The 17,882-nt window shown below is 40.4% G+C and overlaps 1 protein-coding gene and 1 pseudogene across 1 annotated transcript; one reads left to right on the top strand and one right to left on the bottom strand.

The window, feature by feature from the left end:
• Positions 1–13,170: 13,170 nt before the first annotated feature.
• Positions 13,171–15,054, top strand: LOC129339286 (vomeronasal type-2 receptor 26-like; annotated as a pseudogene).
• Positions 15,055–16,559: 1,505 nt separating this feature from the next.
• On the bottom strand, positions 16,560–17,525 carry LOC129339284 (olfactory receptor 6P1-like). The gene has a single exon (XM_054993873.1). It carries the CDS (start codon positions 17,523–17,525, stop codon positions 16,560–16,562), a length of 966 nt encoding a protein of 321 aa, XP_054849848.1.
• Positions 17,526–17,882: the final 357 nt, after the last annotated feature.

Below are 17,882 nucleotides of genomic sequence, written 5' to 3'. Positions count from 1 at the left end.
TGCCGGAGTGTGGGCCGAAGGTATATCTGAGACTATTGATTCTTTTTTATTAAAATTCCTGAGAAAAATAACCAAAGTGCATATCCAGTATAGCTCTCTGCTAAGAATTTATAGTCTCTTCATTAGAATCACTAGCTTGGCTCGATGCATTTAGACTTCGAATCAAGAACCTCTTTAACTACAGATCTAAACTCCTTTTTAGATTAAGAGAAGATCTCTTCCAGAGTAAATGGAAGAGGCTGGTTGACCAGAGACTGGAACAATTAGGCTTTACTCCAATTTTACTACTTTCTGATTCCACACGTTGGATAATGCACTTTCAATGCACTTTATCAATAGTTTGAGGTGGATTTTTTGTTCCCCACACAAAAAAATTCGTTCCAAATGATCTATAAAGAGGATTGGAAGTGCATTATCCAATGTGTGCGGAATCACTCTCTGAAGGGAGAAAACCGCATTCCAAAGGGTCAAAAAGCAGTTACTGCTGCTAGATTTTAGAAGCACAAATCAGTGAGCAAGAAGGGTCTGTTCCCTTGCCTACAATGGACTCAAATCTCCAGATACTTTACCAGCATATTTAAAGTCCATGATGATACCTCGATACTGAGATATTTCCTGGCCTGCTAGATTGAAAGCTGTACTAACTCCAGAAATGAAAGGTTGCTTTTTGAAAATTCCCTTTTCAGAATGTGTTTCTGTAATACAGGGAAGATAGGCACCTTGGCTCATCTAGTAATTGAATGCCCAAATTTCAGTGAGGAGAGACAAAGATGGATTACATTGATACTTGAGAAGAATGAGCTCACAAATATTAATCAGGGCCTTTCTTTTCTTTTACAAGATAAGGACCCATACATTACCAGGTCACTGGCATCCTACCTTTTAGTAATCCAGCCTAAAATTAGAAAACTTTTGTGATTGGAGTGAGGTTCTTTTATCACTATTATTGGCAATAGTCTTTTTAGTATTTTGGTCTTTGTTAACATGGGATCAGCTTAAGGCTATGGCCAAAAAAGCTGTACCAGGAAAGGAAAGGACATATCAAACTTATTTTAAAAGACAATAGTTAGGACTCAATAAGTTTAATGGTATAATAGATGGATGGATTGAAATGTCTCTTCCGTTCATTTTAATCTTTAAAGCATTGAATGTATTGATTATGCTGTAGTAATTAGTTAATTGATTGATTAATAGACTTCTTAATGAAGAGGAACTCTAATAGTCTCATCATTTTCTTCTAAGAAGTTTCTAGCTCTCGGGAAAGAAAACTATAAAATATATCTCCACACAAATAATTTCAGTTGAAATTATCTCCCACAGTGTATACCACACATTCATGCTAATAATTGCTGTGGATCTAGTTAACCTACCTGAGGGGAAAAAAACTTTATGAGTGCATGTTCATGAGATGGACAGCAGGTGGCAGCAGAGGATAAGCCATGCAATGAGGAAAACTAGATTTCTATCTCAAACCACCCTGCTCATCCTGTTGGTATATAAAACGCAAATAGCAAAAGAAACCTTTGGTACAGCATCACAGTGAATAGTTCTTAACAAACTATCTGAATGACTATTTCATCTTAACTACCAAACTTATTTTCAAAAATTATGTCTCATCATTTTGATTTGGATTACCAATGGAGCTTGCAGCTATCAAACTGCTGGGCATCATATTTGTCCTTGTTTTTGTTGATACTCTAATTATGTGAAACCTTTCTCCCACCCCCTGCCCCCTAGATAGTCCCACCTTTTTGAGCTCTGGTAATACATTAGGGGCAGTCATTGCAGTTTCATGATGCTTTTAGTTTTCTAATGGTTAATTTATGAATGGGCTCATAGCTCAAACATGATTTCTACACTGTAGTGGTACCCGATTCACCGATTCACATTTAAAACTCTCAGTGGCATACTGGGTGATGAGGGAGCAATCTGATGGAGGGGCTATTCTTGCCTCTGATAAGAAACGATAAAAGAAATCCTACTTGTGGCATAAATCCTACTGCTTGCCAGTTCTATTGAACTCTAAAGCTGAATCACTGTTACGTTAAAAAAAAAAGACTGCAAAAAGTTCAGCACTGATCACCGTTTTCTTAAGCAAAGTTACTTGCATCTGATAACCAAGGAACTAGGTGGAGCTAAATGTCTCATATTCACAGTGCCTTCCTATGCAGCATGCAACAGGCTTAGTGTGGTGTAACTCAGCACAGTATGGCAATGTTGGTACTGTACATTCAGTGCTGGGCTCATCACATGAAAAAACCACATGATCATCACCAAATGGAAGCAGGTGCTGCTTCTCTTGGAGTTATTCACTCTCTGAGAGACAGCCTGAGCTCTTCAGCCCTGTTGGAGTATGGACAGCAGCTGCAAAGTGATCCATAAACATATTTTCTCTAGCTCTGCAAATGTTGCAAAGTCCTGTAATTAAAAAGAACGTGGTGATTAACTTATCCTCTTGGCCCAGGCCAATAGATGATTTGCAAATGATAGAGCACCAATCTTTGGATTCCTGAGTAAGCAGTAACAGCATCGCTCAAGCTTTAAATACTGCTTATGGTAATGCAAGCCGCATCTTGCCTTGATGACCGCTCGGACTTTGCCAGGCCAGAGTTGAATTATTCCAGAGGAATTAAATAGATACTCCTTAGCTGCTGAGCCAGTAGCCACATGCATGTTAAGATGGAGTCTCCTTGCAGTTAGCCATAGCATTGATCCAACTAGTCTTCTTCTCCATACTCTGACTGGAAATTATTCTGCAAGTTTTCAAAGCCGAAGATGTTTTCCTCCCAGTTTTGATACTTGAGGTCATTGAAATAGAAATATCACAGAAATAATTTTGTAATTGCCTGTGTAAAGCTTGTGCTCTAACAGTAAACTTTAGAAAGCAGCCAAAAAATGCAGAATTTCTGCTCTAACCAGTAAAGAAAAAAACCTATTTTCTATCTCAGGATGTTCTTTCTGTTGCTGCTGGTGCTTTTGCAGTTTCCTTGTGTTGACTGTAGGAAGTCATTGACCATGTGTATAATCAAAGCTTCCTTTTCTAGACTCCATAAATATTATAAACCAGGTGATTATATTATCGGAGGCATTTTGTCTCAGTTCAGTTCTACACCCACCATGGAGACCTACAAGAAACCCCCAATGCCTATACGAATACAATCTGGCACGTAAGTGGTTCTTCTCCCTCCCTTTAAGATTATAGCCATCCATAGGGCTGGATCCAGCTAGCTTTCCCAGTCAATCTCCCTCAATCCCCCTCCATACTGTAACCCTGTCCTACATGCTTTTGTACCTATTGGTCCCCTGATTCCTAACATACTCTTTCTTTTTTCCAGCATTTTACCAAATGAGATCATTTAGATATGTTCAGTGCATTTTTAATGGAAGCTTTTGGTTCTACAGAAGAAGCTTTTGGTTTCTACAGAAGAAGAGGAATGCAAATAATGAGGAGACTGAACATAGTATTTATATTGATGAAACAGTAGTATCTTTAGAATAATGTGTAATAAATTTATTTAATTGTTTAAATTATTGATGCATTCAGAATATTTCCTTCCCGTCTATTCAGAATCCTGTGGTTTACAATTTCACAACATTTATTTAAAATATCCATGTGCCCGATTTTCTCCTGAACATCTCGGTAACTGGCAGTACAATCCTAAGGAGAATTTACTGTAGTTTAAACGTATTGAAGTCTTCACTTAGGATTGCACGCTAAGTATATATTACTTCAATAATTGAAGGACCCTTCAATTACGTCAAGGGTCCTTCATTCAAATGTAGTTTTAAAATATTAAGCAAAAATCCCTTCTGTGCATTCTTCTGCTTATTTTATTGTTGAACTGATATGGCTGTCAAGCATACTATCCCACTGAGCACCGGTTCTAACGGTCAACCATAACCCTTTGCACCTGCCCATTTTTTCTGCCACTTACTACCACTCAATTCCTCTTCATCATCTGGATATCATTCATTTATGTACAATATACACACCCTTTGTACAATATACACACCCTTTGTCCTAGTCATTAAATCTTTTCTCCCAGTCATTAAAAACTAGCTGTAGTACATAGAAATCCAGTAGTCATAGATGTTACACTCTTCTAAGCATGGTGACCGGTGAAGTTATAAAGGTGTGACTTTGTTTAAAATTATATTGTAAAACATTCAGTAATTCATCTTATGAGGAGCACATCTTGTTTGAAGAAGTCAGGAGTAAAGAATTCATCTTGATATATTCATACTATGTTGAGCTCATAGTCTCGTTATATATGACATTCTTCATGAGCCCTAGAAAAATCAATACTGGGGGCCAAGCTACACATGACGAAAGACGCTTGCCTGGCAAGTGGATTGAGTGGAGGGCAAGTGAACAGGGAGAAATACACTTGCCGTTCAAGTGTCATTTGTCACTTGTAGCTTGGCCCTTAGACAAGAATGCTTCTGATCGATTATATCCAAAAAATATTTGAACTTAAGACACAAAATAAAAAATTGTTCTACTCAGTTAAAAACTATTACCTTAGATGAGTCTAATTACTAATATTTCTTGGGATTTTATCTATCTATTAATATTGTTTTAGTGAAATCTCTCTGATAAATATAAAATTTTAGCTCGAACCAGATTTTCTGCAGGTGAAAGAGGGCAATGTTTCTGTGATCACCAAATATGGGACATGGGTGAACAAGAGCCATGTAGGACAGGGGTGTAGTAAGGAATGGAACTGGGCAAGACTGAGCAAAAAAAACCCCTAAAACAAAACAAAAAACCGAGCTGGCTGGATCCAACAATGGACTTACAACCAAAAAGGTGGATTATGACATAAACTATATTGCAGATACCACAGGTTAAAATCCTCTGAATAAACAATTAAGGATATGATGGAATCTCATTGCAGAATGCAGACCAAGAATTACCAGCATGTCCAGGCATTAGTTTTTGCTGTTAATGAGATTAACAAGAATCACCTTCTGTTACCTAACATATCCCTGGGGTTCAGCATATATGAGAATATTTTTAATTTGAGGAAGACCTATGAGACAGCTCTGGCAGTTCCCTCAACCCAGAACAGAATTCTTCCAAATTACAAATGTGACCAGGACAAATTGTTGGCTCTTATAGGAGGAATAGATTCTGAAACGTCAATTCAAATTACAAATGTCTTACACATCTACAAAATCCCACAGGTAGGAAAGCATCCTTTATTTTCCAAGTGCATTTGATCTAGTTACCCCAATCCTGGCTACCAAGAGCCAACATATCTCCCACCTCTTACACACAAATATTCTTCCTGATCACTCATATTAAGAAAAAGTAGAAGATGCTTGATCAGAACAGAGCCAAGGTGATACAGTGCTCAGAGTGTTGAACTAGGACCCCAGATATACACGTTGTATCTACATTTAGGCATGAAGCTCACAGGGTGCACCTCTCAGCTGAATGAACTCCGCAGTAGTTTTGTGAGAAACAACTGAGGAAGCGAGGACCGTGGAGAAGAATGGGATAAAAATAAATGTAATGGATGAGTGAGACTGGATGGAAAGTATAGGATGTTGTCCCTGTACAGCACCTTTCTGAGGTTAGCCAGGACTCAAGAATGATCTGGGTCCCCAAAATTTTGCATCCCTACTCCCCTCCCCCACTTTTGATAGCCCTGGCCCCCAAACTAAGCACATTTCTACTGATTTACTAAGAATGTCTCCTCATTTCTCATATTTTATGAGAACTCGCCAAAATACTATTGCACAAAGTAATGAAGTATTAGTCTTCATGGATTCACACTGTTTGATTCTTGTCTTATATAGACATTTTGGCCTTTCCAAGTTTCATTGTATGCTTTCCTGCTGATTCATTGCTGATAGTTGAATGTAGCCAAGTGATTAATCTTTAGCGTGTTGGTTTTTTGTATTATGTGTGCCAGCTTGTTTCTGTAGTACAAGCACATGTATATTGACTGCAAAGATCTCCTGTATGCCTCACTAATCCTACCAATACCAGAAAAGTCAGGAAAAGATTGAACCTGCAACAGATGCCGCCCTTTTCTATGCAGAACTCTTTCAACAATATGAAGCGGTTTGAACACTTCACGGAGTTATTTTGACAGTGCGGAAAACGTCTTTGTTGGTCTTCCTACAGATGATCCACTACACTGACCCACATTCATAACTAATTTCCCTTTGGGCAAAATTTTGATGGTAATTCTACTCAACTATGATTCAATCTATTATTTTTCTAACACACACATATGTGACTTGATATGCCAATGCGAGGTAGTGGCTAGAGTGTCAAACATTGCCCTCTTTTGCTGATGTGTAAACACTGCAAATGTGGCGTGTGATGGTAAAGGCAATTTTGCCCTATTGTTTCACTTTGCTGCAGGCCCTCCCCATACAACATAACACTTTGCTAATTAGGGTCCCCAACCCTCCCCAGGTTTTCATAGTTTGTGGGGGTCAAGTGTATGATAATGATAGAGCAAGCGCTGCAGAGGCCTCACAATCCGCACAGGAAAATAATATAGAAACTCTAAACCACATGGTGGTAGTTGTTGTGGGTTTTCCGGGCTGTATTGCTGTGGTCTTGGCATTGTAGTTCCTGACGTTTTGCCAGCAGCTGTGGCTGGCATCTTCAGAGGTGTAGCACCAAAAGACTACACCTCTGAAGATGCCAGCCACAGCTGCTGGCGAAACGTCAGGAACTACAATGCCAAGACCACGGCAATACAGCCCGGAAAACCCACAACAACCATCGTTCTCCGGCCGTGAAAGCCTTCGACAATACATCACATGGTGGTAGTTTTTGTTTTGGGATTATCTCCTCAGTTTTCACATTTAGGAATGGGTTCTATCATTGAAATGCTATGATGCGTCTACAAGTAATTAAAACATTAATCACAGATTATTCATTCATGATTTTTCCCTCCTTAGATCTTCATATCTTTCTTTTTTAGCTAGTGTATGGCTCATTTGATCGCTTACTCAGGGATAAACAAAGGTTTCCTTCCCTCTATCTGATGGCACCAGACAATGTTTTTCAATATATGGCAATAGCACGGTTACTCTTGCATTTTATGTGGACGTGGGTTGGACTCATAGTTCCAGATAATGACAGTGGTCACGGGTTTGTGCAGAACTTGGTTCCAGTGCTCATCCACAGCAGCATTTGTGTTGAATTCACAGGAATAATTCCAATCATAACTATGGATTTCAAAGGCTTGGCCCTTACAAAACTAATTGAATCAATGAGTGAAACTCTCACACAGGGGAAAGCAAATGTGATTATTCTTCATGGGAACTCCCATTCCCTGTTCCTGTTTCGAATACTGATAGTTTCATATATACAATGGACAATTAATCCCATAGGGAAAGTTTGGATTGCCTCACCTGATTTTGATATCACCTCAATGAGATTTAGGAATTTCATGGATCTGCAGAGCTTCAGTGGGACCCTGTCCCTTGCAACTCAGGGCATTGAAATGCTGCGATTCAGGGATTTTCTGCACACCTTGAGACCTCATCATACCGTTAGTGATATTTTCATACGTGATTTCTGGAAGGAAGCATTTGCCTGTGTGTTTGGATGGTCTCACTCTGCAACACAATGGAAGCAAAAATACTGCACTGGGGAGGAGAACCTGGACAGCCTCCCTGGGTCTGTGTTCGAAATGAGCATGACTAGTCAAAGCTACAATATCTACACTGCCGTTTATACCATTGCACAAGCATTCCATTCTACATACACCTTGAGACCCAAAAGCAGTTTGAAACAGAGCAGAAGACACTTGGATCCTTGGAATATGCAGCCATGGCAGGTAATGTTGTCTCTGGGAATCTGGGTAGCTGGCATGTAGTATGGATACTCCTTTCAGCACAGGTAGTTCTTATGGTCTTTTGATATTCTTAGAAAGGAGAAATGGAGCTATTGGGCTGAGTGTTAGCATAAACTGAGAAGCACTTTGAAGATGATGGTTGTTGTGGGTTTTCCGAGCTGTATTGCCGTGGTCTTGGCATTGTAGTTCCTGACATTTCGCCAGCAGCTGTGGCTGGCATCTTCAGAGGCGTAGCACCAAAAGACAGAGAGACTGTGACACTGAGAGATCTCTGTCTTTTGGTGCTACACCTCTGAAGATGCCAGCCACAGCTGCTGGCGAAACGTCAGGAACTACAATGCCAAGACCACGGCAATACAGCCCGGAAAACCCACAACAACCATCGTTCTCCGGCCGTGAAAGCCTTCGACAATACTTTGAAGATGCATTTGAAATATTTGTGGGGGCACTACTTGACATGTTGAGGAAACCTTTCTCTTTTCTGAAGCAACAATGTAATAGGTGTAACAGTTTCAGGTATCTGAAGAAACCTGTATCTGAAGAAGTGAGCTTTGGCTCTCAAAAGCTTATACCCTGAAAATCTTGCTGGTGTCTAAGGTGCTACTGGACTCAAATCCTACAGGTGTAACAATATTTTTTTATAAAATCTTCTTTAATTTGCATGTTGATCAAATCTGTTTTGCACAACAGGAGATTTGGTTACTATGTACTTCAACTTGGTTTAGACATCACACAAAATCGTGGTTTATTTAAGCTGACTATGTTTAGTGGGATTCTCCAAGCACATGATAATCCTCTAACTTTGGTACGTCAAACCAGGTTTATTAGTCACATTTTATCTTAACTATAGGTTTATGTGACATACAGACAGGTATATCCTGGCTTACCTAGTGCTATCCTGAACCCAACATATCCCAGGAATGGATACTGGTCTTGTCTTTGAGGGGGGCCTAGGGGAAAGAGTGAAGATGATGAAATCAGAATTAGTTGGACCAAATCAGGATTTGAAAGATTATCTGAAAGCCAAATCTCAAAGCAGAGTTCATCTATTTGTACTGGATTTTGGCACACCTGGCAGCAGCAAAGCTGCATAAGCCGGGGGCCATTCTTTGCTGGCTTGCCCGGGAGAGAGATAGACTCCCTTCCCGGGCATACGGGTATTTGGCTGGGGGCAGAGCCACTGCCTTAGAAGGTGGCTCCACTTTCCCGGCCACCAGTTGCTTTCTTCGCTCAGCCCACCCACCTCACCCTGTCATAGTGCAGGATTAGCTGGCTGCTGTTTCCAGAGCCAGGTAGGAATTTTTTGCCCGTTACTGTTTTTGCCCCAGTCTGCATTGGCTGTTGGTATGGGGTTTTTTTCTCCTACCTTGCACTGCTGGCAGAGGTTGGAGGTTTTGGCCTGGGTAGATTCCCCTGGCAGGAGATTCTCGGCTCACCGGAGTGGGCCGGTGAGCACCCAGTGGCATTTCCCCCATACGTGGGGGAACAGGGTCTGCCATCAGTGCAGTATGCTTGTGACGGCTACCACAGCACAGGCAGATGCCTTTGAGGATCCCCAGGAACAAGTCCTTCCCTCATGCTGTACGACTGGGACGTTAGGAGCTTGATGGGGGGATCCATTAGCCTGGCTGGCCGGGTTGCAGCCATTCCATGGATGGCCCACACCCGGGGCTTTGGGGATCACTCAGACAGGGCAAGGCGGTGGTCAGGGTTGGACCCCATGGCTTTACCTCTACCGCATAATTGGCCCTTGCCGTAGTTATAGTTATGTTACTGTTACATTAATAAACAGCGCTTTTATCTCCAAGCCTGTGTCTGTCTCATATTCCGGCTAAGGTAGCAAATGTCCAGATTAGATACTGGGGGGTGGGCTGTGGGGGTGGAATCTTTTTTACATAATCAAATCAGAAGATGATAGTTAGTGCAAATGTCTTTTATTAGGATATGTAGACAGTTTGGATAGCCCCCAAACAACATTTAATTAAACATTTTACAGTAATTGGAGATATCTAACCAGCATTTCTGCTTGAACTTCTTGACTGATACTTTTCCTCATTGCAGCCTCTGTTGTTCATAGCTTTGGTCTATGAGGGCCTTATTATGGCTAGCATAGACTTTTCAGTAGTAAAAGTGGATTTCTCTTCCTCCTTTTATCAGCCCAAAACCTAACAGTATCTAACTCCATTATTGCTTCAGGCTTGAATCCTGCAAACAAGTCCTGTGCATGCTAGATAGCCTCTGCTGTGGATCAGGCTTCTACTTGTACTAGCACTTCTGTTTGCATAACAGCACACTGAAAGCCATTGACCTCATGCAAACAGAAGCACTATTGCAAGAGGAAACACACTGGGCAGTAGAGCCTCGGCAGTATATATAACTTTGTTATAGAATCCAGGTCATACACTCCATCAAATAGTGGCTATTTAAAATTTATTATATGATGTGGGAAACAATTGTTGATCACTGTATTGCAGAAAAGCAGTTATAATTCTCAAGGAAAGGGGACTATAAACTATCATTTTGCCAAATTTAAAATCATGGTATTACCCCTTATATTTTAGCTCAACCCATTTTTGGAGAAAATACTTTCTAAAGGAAAAGCTGAATCAACAACTCAATATGATGTTATAAACTGGATATCATTCCCAAATCTGTCTTTTAATCAAGTAAAAGTGGGATGGATGGACTTTGCAACTTCTGGATATCATAATTACAGTATTGATGAGGATGCCATTGTATGGAACAGTATGTTCAGTCAGGTGAGGATGGCAGATACTTGGGACTATGCTTAATAGGAATGTGACTTTTTGACTTTAGAGTATCTGTTGTGCATTGTAATTCTTGTGGGAAACTACCATCTATAAACAAAGTTATTTCACCCCTTGATAACCTGATACTTAACTCTTAGCCAATAATAAACTTGAAAAAATACTGCATTTCAAGATACAATCACTCTACCCACACACCTACAATAATAGGTTTTAACTAAGCTTATTAAATATATAGCTACAACTTTTTTAAAATTACCAAAGTACATCTGGGCATGTAGGGTTGCCTCTCCCTATCAAGGTTGAAACTAAGCCAACTGCTGTGTATCTGGACTGTGGGCTTCCCTCTCTCTCTCTCCCCCTGTCTCATTACCATGAGGCATAGCAGGTCAAGTGAGAGAGAGAGTTTGCCAAAGCACACAGAGGACAGCAAGCTGGCCATGGATAATGGCGAGTAAATGGGTTAAGAGCATGGGACTCCAATCTGGAGAGCCGAGTTTGATTCCTCATTTCTCCACTTGAAGCCAGCTGGGTGACCTTGGGCTAGTCACAGTTCTCTGGAGCTCTCTCAGCCCCACCCACCTCACAGGGATAATAATGATAAACTTTGTATCTGAGTGGGTGTTAAGTCATCCTGAAGGCCGGTATATAAATCTAATGTTATTGTTATTATTATTAAAACTGCAACCATGCCACTTTGGCCAACTTGATCAGGTTACAGCTGGCTCTATGATGGCAGTGGTGGCTCTTTACTCTCTTTGAGCAACTTGCTTTCTTTCAAACCATTGCCTGGTGCTGGGATGAGAATACACAGGTGGCAAAGAAGGATGAGGAGTTGTTAGAGATGATGGACCCTTTGCTTCCATCCCAGGTACTAGGCCCACAGCTCAGGAAGGCTTGTTGATCACCCATACTGCCATCCATCCAGTGGCAGCTATAACCATCTACTAATCACAAGCACTGCTAAACAATGTCCTTGCTCACATTTCTTGAAATGGAGCATGTGTCTCATTGGGAAACAGTGCTCAGAGGAGCCACAAGTGACATGTCAAAGATCCAAGCCACTGAAATATCACTGTACTTGACTGTTAATTATTAGAATGTCCCATATATCAGATTGGCTGTTGATCTGATCTATAGGGCACCCATGCTTCATAAATTCATCAAAAATGCTACCAAAGAACTCAGCATTGCATTGCAGTTCCTGTAGGCACTGCACAAGGGAATTGTTATGGTGAGCGGTATTAGTCTTCTGAAATTCTTTTCTTAAGACGTAGCCACTGATTCCTCTTATTCTCTTTTAAAAGAGGGATTTCTCTTCCATTTATCTTTGAAATCAGTGACTCTTTGGTAACTTCAGCCCTTGCAGTTGTTTCATGGTACACAAAGGGTGATGCTCTATGAGAAGGGCAGGGAAATTTGGAAAGACATTGCCTATCTCTGAGCATCTACAGAGTGAAAGTGAAATTCATTGCATTCATTCTCAGCACGCATAATTTGAATATGGCATAAGGTGTGACGGTGGGAGCCGAGGTAGGTGGCTCAGCCAATCCAGACGGGACAGCAAGGGATGTAGCATGCTGCCCTCTCTCTCAGCCTCTATTCACCATAGAGATCTACCCACTCTTCCTTCCTGAATACATCATAGGAAAAGCTGGGGCCAAGTAGGATTTTTCAGGGTTTCTTCAGATTGACAAGAGAGGGGGGCTGTTTTTCACCTTCTCCATGATGTATGTGGTCATAGGAGTTTAAATAGGCCTTTTAAAAACTGGTTAGGCCACAACTAGTTTGCAGAAATAGAGTGGGTTGCTCAGGATAAGTAGGGTTAATTGGCAAACAACCTTAGGCATCTTGGCAATGGGGGGTATGTGTCCAGACCAGGCCATCACCTGCTGGGCGGTTGGGTGGTGCTGTGAAGGAGTGCTCCAGGTACTGAGCAGCATCTCCTGAGCTCAGTAGGTGCATCACAGCCTATTAGGGAAGGCAGATGAAGCTGGGCCTATCTCAGCACAGGAGGTTGTGTAAGCTATGATAAACAAGGTAGGCGACAGCTGCCAGTCAAGTATGGAGCCAGGGTGGACTTGCCAGAACCAAGGTAGACTTGCCAGGAACACATCCAAGGAGGATGCTAATGCAGCCCATCCTCAAAAGAGTCAGCTTATGGTATGAGCATGGATAGAGATCAGCAGTTAAAGTTGAAGGTTAATAAAGTAACTAGTTGAACTCACATAATCTGTGTCTGTCTTTATTACCTTGGGTCATATTTGGAGTGCTGAGACAATTCTGAAATTTCTGAAATTTTGCAGACCCTCCCTTTCTGCTTCTCTTTTTGAATTTCTATTTGTTCAAAAGAAAATTGACTAGAAGACTCAAAAGTCCTAAAAAGAGGAAATGGAAATGATTGTTGGATTTCAGGGAAAAGTTGGGTAAAGAGGAGTTAAGAAAATGTTGCATAACAATGCTACTGTACATTGATGCCAACTTTCAAAATGAGAAAGGCTATGCCCTGTCTTTATTGCTAGGCTGTTCCACAGTCTTTGTGCACTGAAAGATGCCATCCTGGATGCAGCAAGATGCAACGAAAGGAACAGCCGGTTTGCTGCTATGACTGTGTTCAGTGTCCTGAAGGAACAATTTCGGATGAAATGGGTAATGTGTTTCAAAATAATGATCAGAATCTGATTGTTTTATATGAATCATAGCACTTACCATTTTTATTAATGGTGGCACAGTGTACACAGGGGCAATGGGCTTTGCCAGCAGTCTCTCACATAGAGTTGGTCAAGAATCATCACTTGAGTCCTCCATACATTACCAGAGAGTTGACAGGACCATAAGTTCAAGCAGACCTCTGCTGAGAATTAAAGCACATAGTAACATGGAATATAGAAAGCATGGGCTGCTCAGAGGCCACAAATGGTGCACAGCTGAAAAGAAGTTTACCAGTGATGTCTCTCAGTTGTGTGAATTAATGCTTCAGAATCTTGGTCACCAGATGAGATATGCCACTGGTTGTGATCCTCCACTTATTTTCACTCTCTTTCAGCTACTGCATCCTTGGTCACTGGAAAGAAGCTTTGCAGGTATCATTAGGAGGTACCTCTATATGCTTTCAGTGCAGAAACACCCAAGCTCAGTTCCTGGTATCTCTGGTTCTAAGGATCTCAGACAGACACTGGACAATTCTTTGTCTGAGACCCTGTCAGAGTAAACAATGATGAGATATATTAATTCAGTACAAGGCAGAGTCACATGTTAATATAAATAATATCATGACAAGAATTATACATTCTCAAAAACTGAGAAGTCACTTGAACATGGTTCGTGGGCTGCATGCCTCATCCATTCATGGCCAAAAAGTAGGGTTGGTTTGCATATGAACATATTTTGCTCAAGGTCTCTACAGTTGATTACAGTTGATGAACCGAATGTACAAAACAAATCGACTTGGTTTATGGAGAGATGTGCAGTTTATCATAACATATCTTTAATTTCTACATGTAAAGCATCACTTTGATGTTAGAGTCTTCGGTTGAGTGAGCCAGCTTATAAAGTACAGAAATGATTTTACGGAAATGGGAGCTGCACAATGAATTGGTCCAGTTTGAATTAATCAAGTGGTTATAGGTCTTTTCTTTGCATTCTTTGTTTTCAGATTCAGAACAATGTGTGAAGTGTGCAAATGATCGCTATCCAAACAAGGATCAGAATAAATGTCTTCCTAAATCAGTGAGCTTCTTGTCCTATCAAGATCCTCTGGCAATTGTTTCAGCTACATGTGCTGGTTTTTTTGTGTTGATCGCAGTTTGTGTGCTGTGGGTCTTTGTGAAGAACCACGACACACCTATAGTGAAAGCCAACAACCGGGATCTCTCATACACACTTCTCATTCTCCTCTTATTGTGCTTTCTCAGCTCTCTGCTGTTCATTGGCTATCCAGGAAAAATGACCTGCCTTCTGCAACAAAGTGCTTTTGGCACCATCTTCTCTGTTTCAGTTTCTTGCGTCTTGGCAAAAACCATCACTGTGATTCTGGCTTTCATGGCCACAAAGCCAGGAAACAGAATGAGAAATGGGGTAAGAAAACACCTGGCAAAATCTGTGATCATTTGCTGTTCACTCATACAGCTTTCAGTATGTGCTGTATGGTTGGGAACTTCTCCTCCATTCCCAGAACTTGACATGCTTTCACAAAGTGACCAAATCATAGCAAAATGTAATGAAGGATCTGTCATTCTTTTTTACATTGTCTTGGGTTATATGGGTGTTCTTTCACTTGTCAGTTTCATTGTTGCATTCCTAGCGAGGAGGCTACCTGATAGTTTCAATGAAGCCAAGTTTATCACTTTCAGTATGTTGGTGTTTTGCAGTGTTTGGCTATCTTTTGTTCCCACCTACCAATGCACCAAAGGGAAATATGTGGTGGCTGTGGAAATCTTCTCTATTTTAGCTTCTAGTGTTGGATTACTGAGTTTCATATTTTTCCCTAAATGCTATATCATCATTTTGCATCCCAACCTGAACACAAGAGAACTGATAATGTGGAAAAGAAAAGGTGCTGTAATTTGACCTTTATTTTATCATTTATTCAGACTGGTTCCTACAGTTACCTGCATGGAGCTTCAGTTGGCAAGGTGGCAATACATAAATACATGTGCAACTCTATACACTTGCAATTTATTATTTGATGTGGGGTATGTTTATATACAATTTCTATCATCTTTCTTCTTGAAAAAATGGAAGCAAAATCACATGAATATACTTGCATGGAGCCAATATTATGGGAGGTCAATTCAGAGAACTGTGTGAATTATCACAGCATTCAGTACACATTTTTTGACTAGATTAGATTTTATATGGGCCTTTCCTTATTTTCATGCACAATACAGTCTTGTGCCAGCCTCAAAGAGCTTAGCAGATGTGGCAAGTGTGCAGCAACAAATGTGTCTTTCTCAGAAACATTATCTTTATGCTTAATGTACTCTAAAAGGGTCCTATATTGAATATAAACGTTGCTTATTAACGTAAAAGCAATGAATCAACCAATTCTAAATTATCTTAAGAATTATGTAAAAAATATTGACATTAGAATGTGGATGAAATGTTGGACAAGGTGCTTGGAAAAATGCATGGAGAAGACTGTTTCGACTAAGGATGTGTGGAAGACCTACTCACCTCACAACATCAGAGTTCTACAAGGCTGTAAGCACTTCCACAGGATCTTGTTCCAGTGAAAGAAATAGTTCTCTGAACTGTTGCTCCTGAAAATGAGACAGGGTATTGGGAATACCGTTTGCCAAGCCTACTAAATGCCTTGGAAAAGATATACCATTAAAACTTGTATGTGGATGTAAGAGAATTCTCTCTCTTTCTCTCTCTCTAGCATACCTGAAAAAAAAAACCTAGGCTTATATTGGAGTAAAAACTATACATGGGGCATTTAAAGAGGAACTCTGTTAAAGATGTATGCAAACCCTTTTCAAGTGTGTCATTTTGATTTTTGGCCATGTTGTAAGGCAATATATGGACTGAGTTCTAGACTGACACATTGAAAATCAGTCAAACATCCAGACAAAACAGATAAAGGCCAATTTGTATTACTGAAATTAAGTTACAAATGCAACCGGGGAGCTTTTGGCTTCTTGGTAGGTTTGTATTTCATCACATTACATCAACAAACATGGGGAAATATAGTAAAAAATAGACTTTCAAGCAGCCATATTCACTCCATCTTACCCAATTATCTTCCTTATCACCCATGCAAGTTCTATGATCTCTAGCACAGTATGTTTAATGACCAAATGAAATCTCTTTTTCTCTTTTATACCACTATAAAAGACATTAGTATCCAACCTCCGTTTGTGTTTTACCATTGCTTTGTCACACAAAAGTCATCATGATACGAGGGGGAAAGTAGTGGTATGAACCTAGTCTTGTTTTATTACACTATGTTTCAACTTGTCTATGGTATCTTTAACCTTTCTGTCTGAAACCATCCAGCAGAAATAGCTGTTCTATGTATGGCTCTGGTTAAAGTCTCTCTCACTTCCCTGTTCCTAAGGCTGTAGATCATTGGGTTAAGGAATGGAGCCACCACAGTGTAGAGGATAGAAACCATCTTGTTGACATCAAAGGTTCCAATGGCCTTTGGTCGAGCATACATGAATATGGTAGTGGCATAGAACATAGAGACAACTGCCAAGTGTGAGACACAGGTAGAGAAGGCTTTATGTTTCCCCTTGGCAGAAGAGATTTTTGCAACTGTACAAAAGATGCATACGTAAGAGGTTCCAGTCACTAGCAGTGAAGTCATAAGGACTGCAAGGGCAGCCACAAAATCCAGCAGCTCTATCAATGAAGTGTCAGTGCATGACAGCCTCAACAAAGGTGAGATGTCACAGAAGAAGTGTCTGATAATATTTTTGCTGCAAAACTGCAAATTGGAGATCATCACCACAGATGGGAAGGAAGCCAGGAAGCCTCCTAGCCAGGATGCCAGGCTTAAATTCATGCAGGCTCTGTAGTTCATTAGTGATCTGTAACGTAACGGACAACAAATGGCCAAATACCGGTCATAAGCCATTGCCGCCAAGAGGAAACATTCAGAGGAAGCCAAAGATAGGAAAAAATATAGCTGAGCAAGACAGCCCCCCAAAGTGATGGTCTTCTCACCCATTAACAGATTGGAAAACAGTTTAGGCATTGTTACCGAAACATAGAAGATTTCTAAAAGTGAGAGATTTCCTAGGAAAAAATACATGGGAGTGTGAAGGTGACTGTTAAACCAAATTGTCACAATGAGGATGACATTTTCCAGAATGGTTAAAAGGTAGATAGTGAAGAACAATGCAAACAATAACAACTGGTGCTGTGGGACCTCAGAAAAACCCATAATGATGAATTCTGTATGGATGGTTCCATTTCTCATTTTCTCACATGACCTTTGTTACTTTCACTGTTAATGAAAGAAGAGAACATGGTGAACAAAATAGAATAGATTGTTGAACAGTTTGTAATTGTAACCATTTATAAGGTTGTTGACAGTCAATAAAATTAAATATATAGAGATATGGAAAGGCAAAGGAATATACATACTCAACTTTGAAATGTAGTGCATTAAATAAATAAGTATTTGGGGGGTTAACCCTACAACTCCCTTCCACTAAGTAAGCAGCCTTGCTGCAGCAGAAGGAAATTTGGAAGGGCAGGTTTGCTCCATTTGGACAAATTTTCCTGCTTAGTGCAAAAGAGTCACACAACTCCTTTTCAGTTAACAGCAGTGATT

Source organism: Eublepharis macularius, chromosome 12, assembly GCF_028583425.1.
Source record: "Eublepharis macularius isolate TG4126 chromosome 12, MPM_Emac_v1.0, whole genome shotgun sequence".
NCBI lineage: Eukaryota > Metazoa > Chordata > Lepidosauria > Squamata > Eublepharidae > Eublepharis > Eublepharis macularius.
This window is presented reverse-complemented; position numbering and strand designations above follow the sequence as displayed.

Coding starts and splice junctions, on each gene's coding strand:
- LOC129339284 (XM_054993873.1), bottom strand. CDS start 17,525: ATGAGAAATGGAACCATCCATACAGAATTCATCATTATGGGTTTTTCT.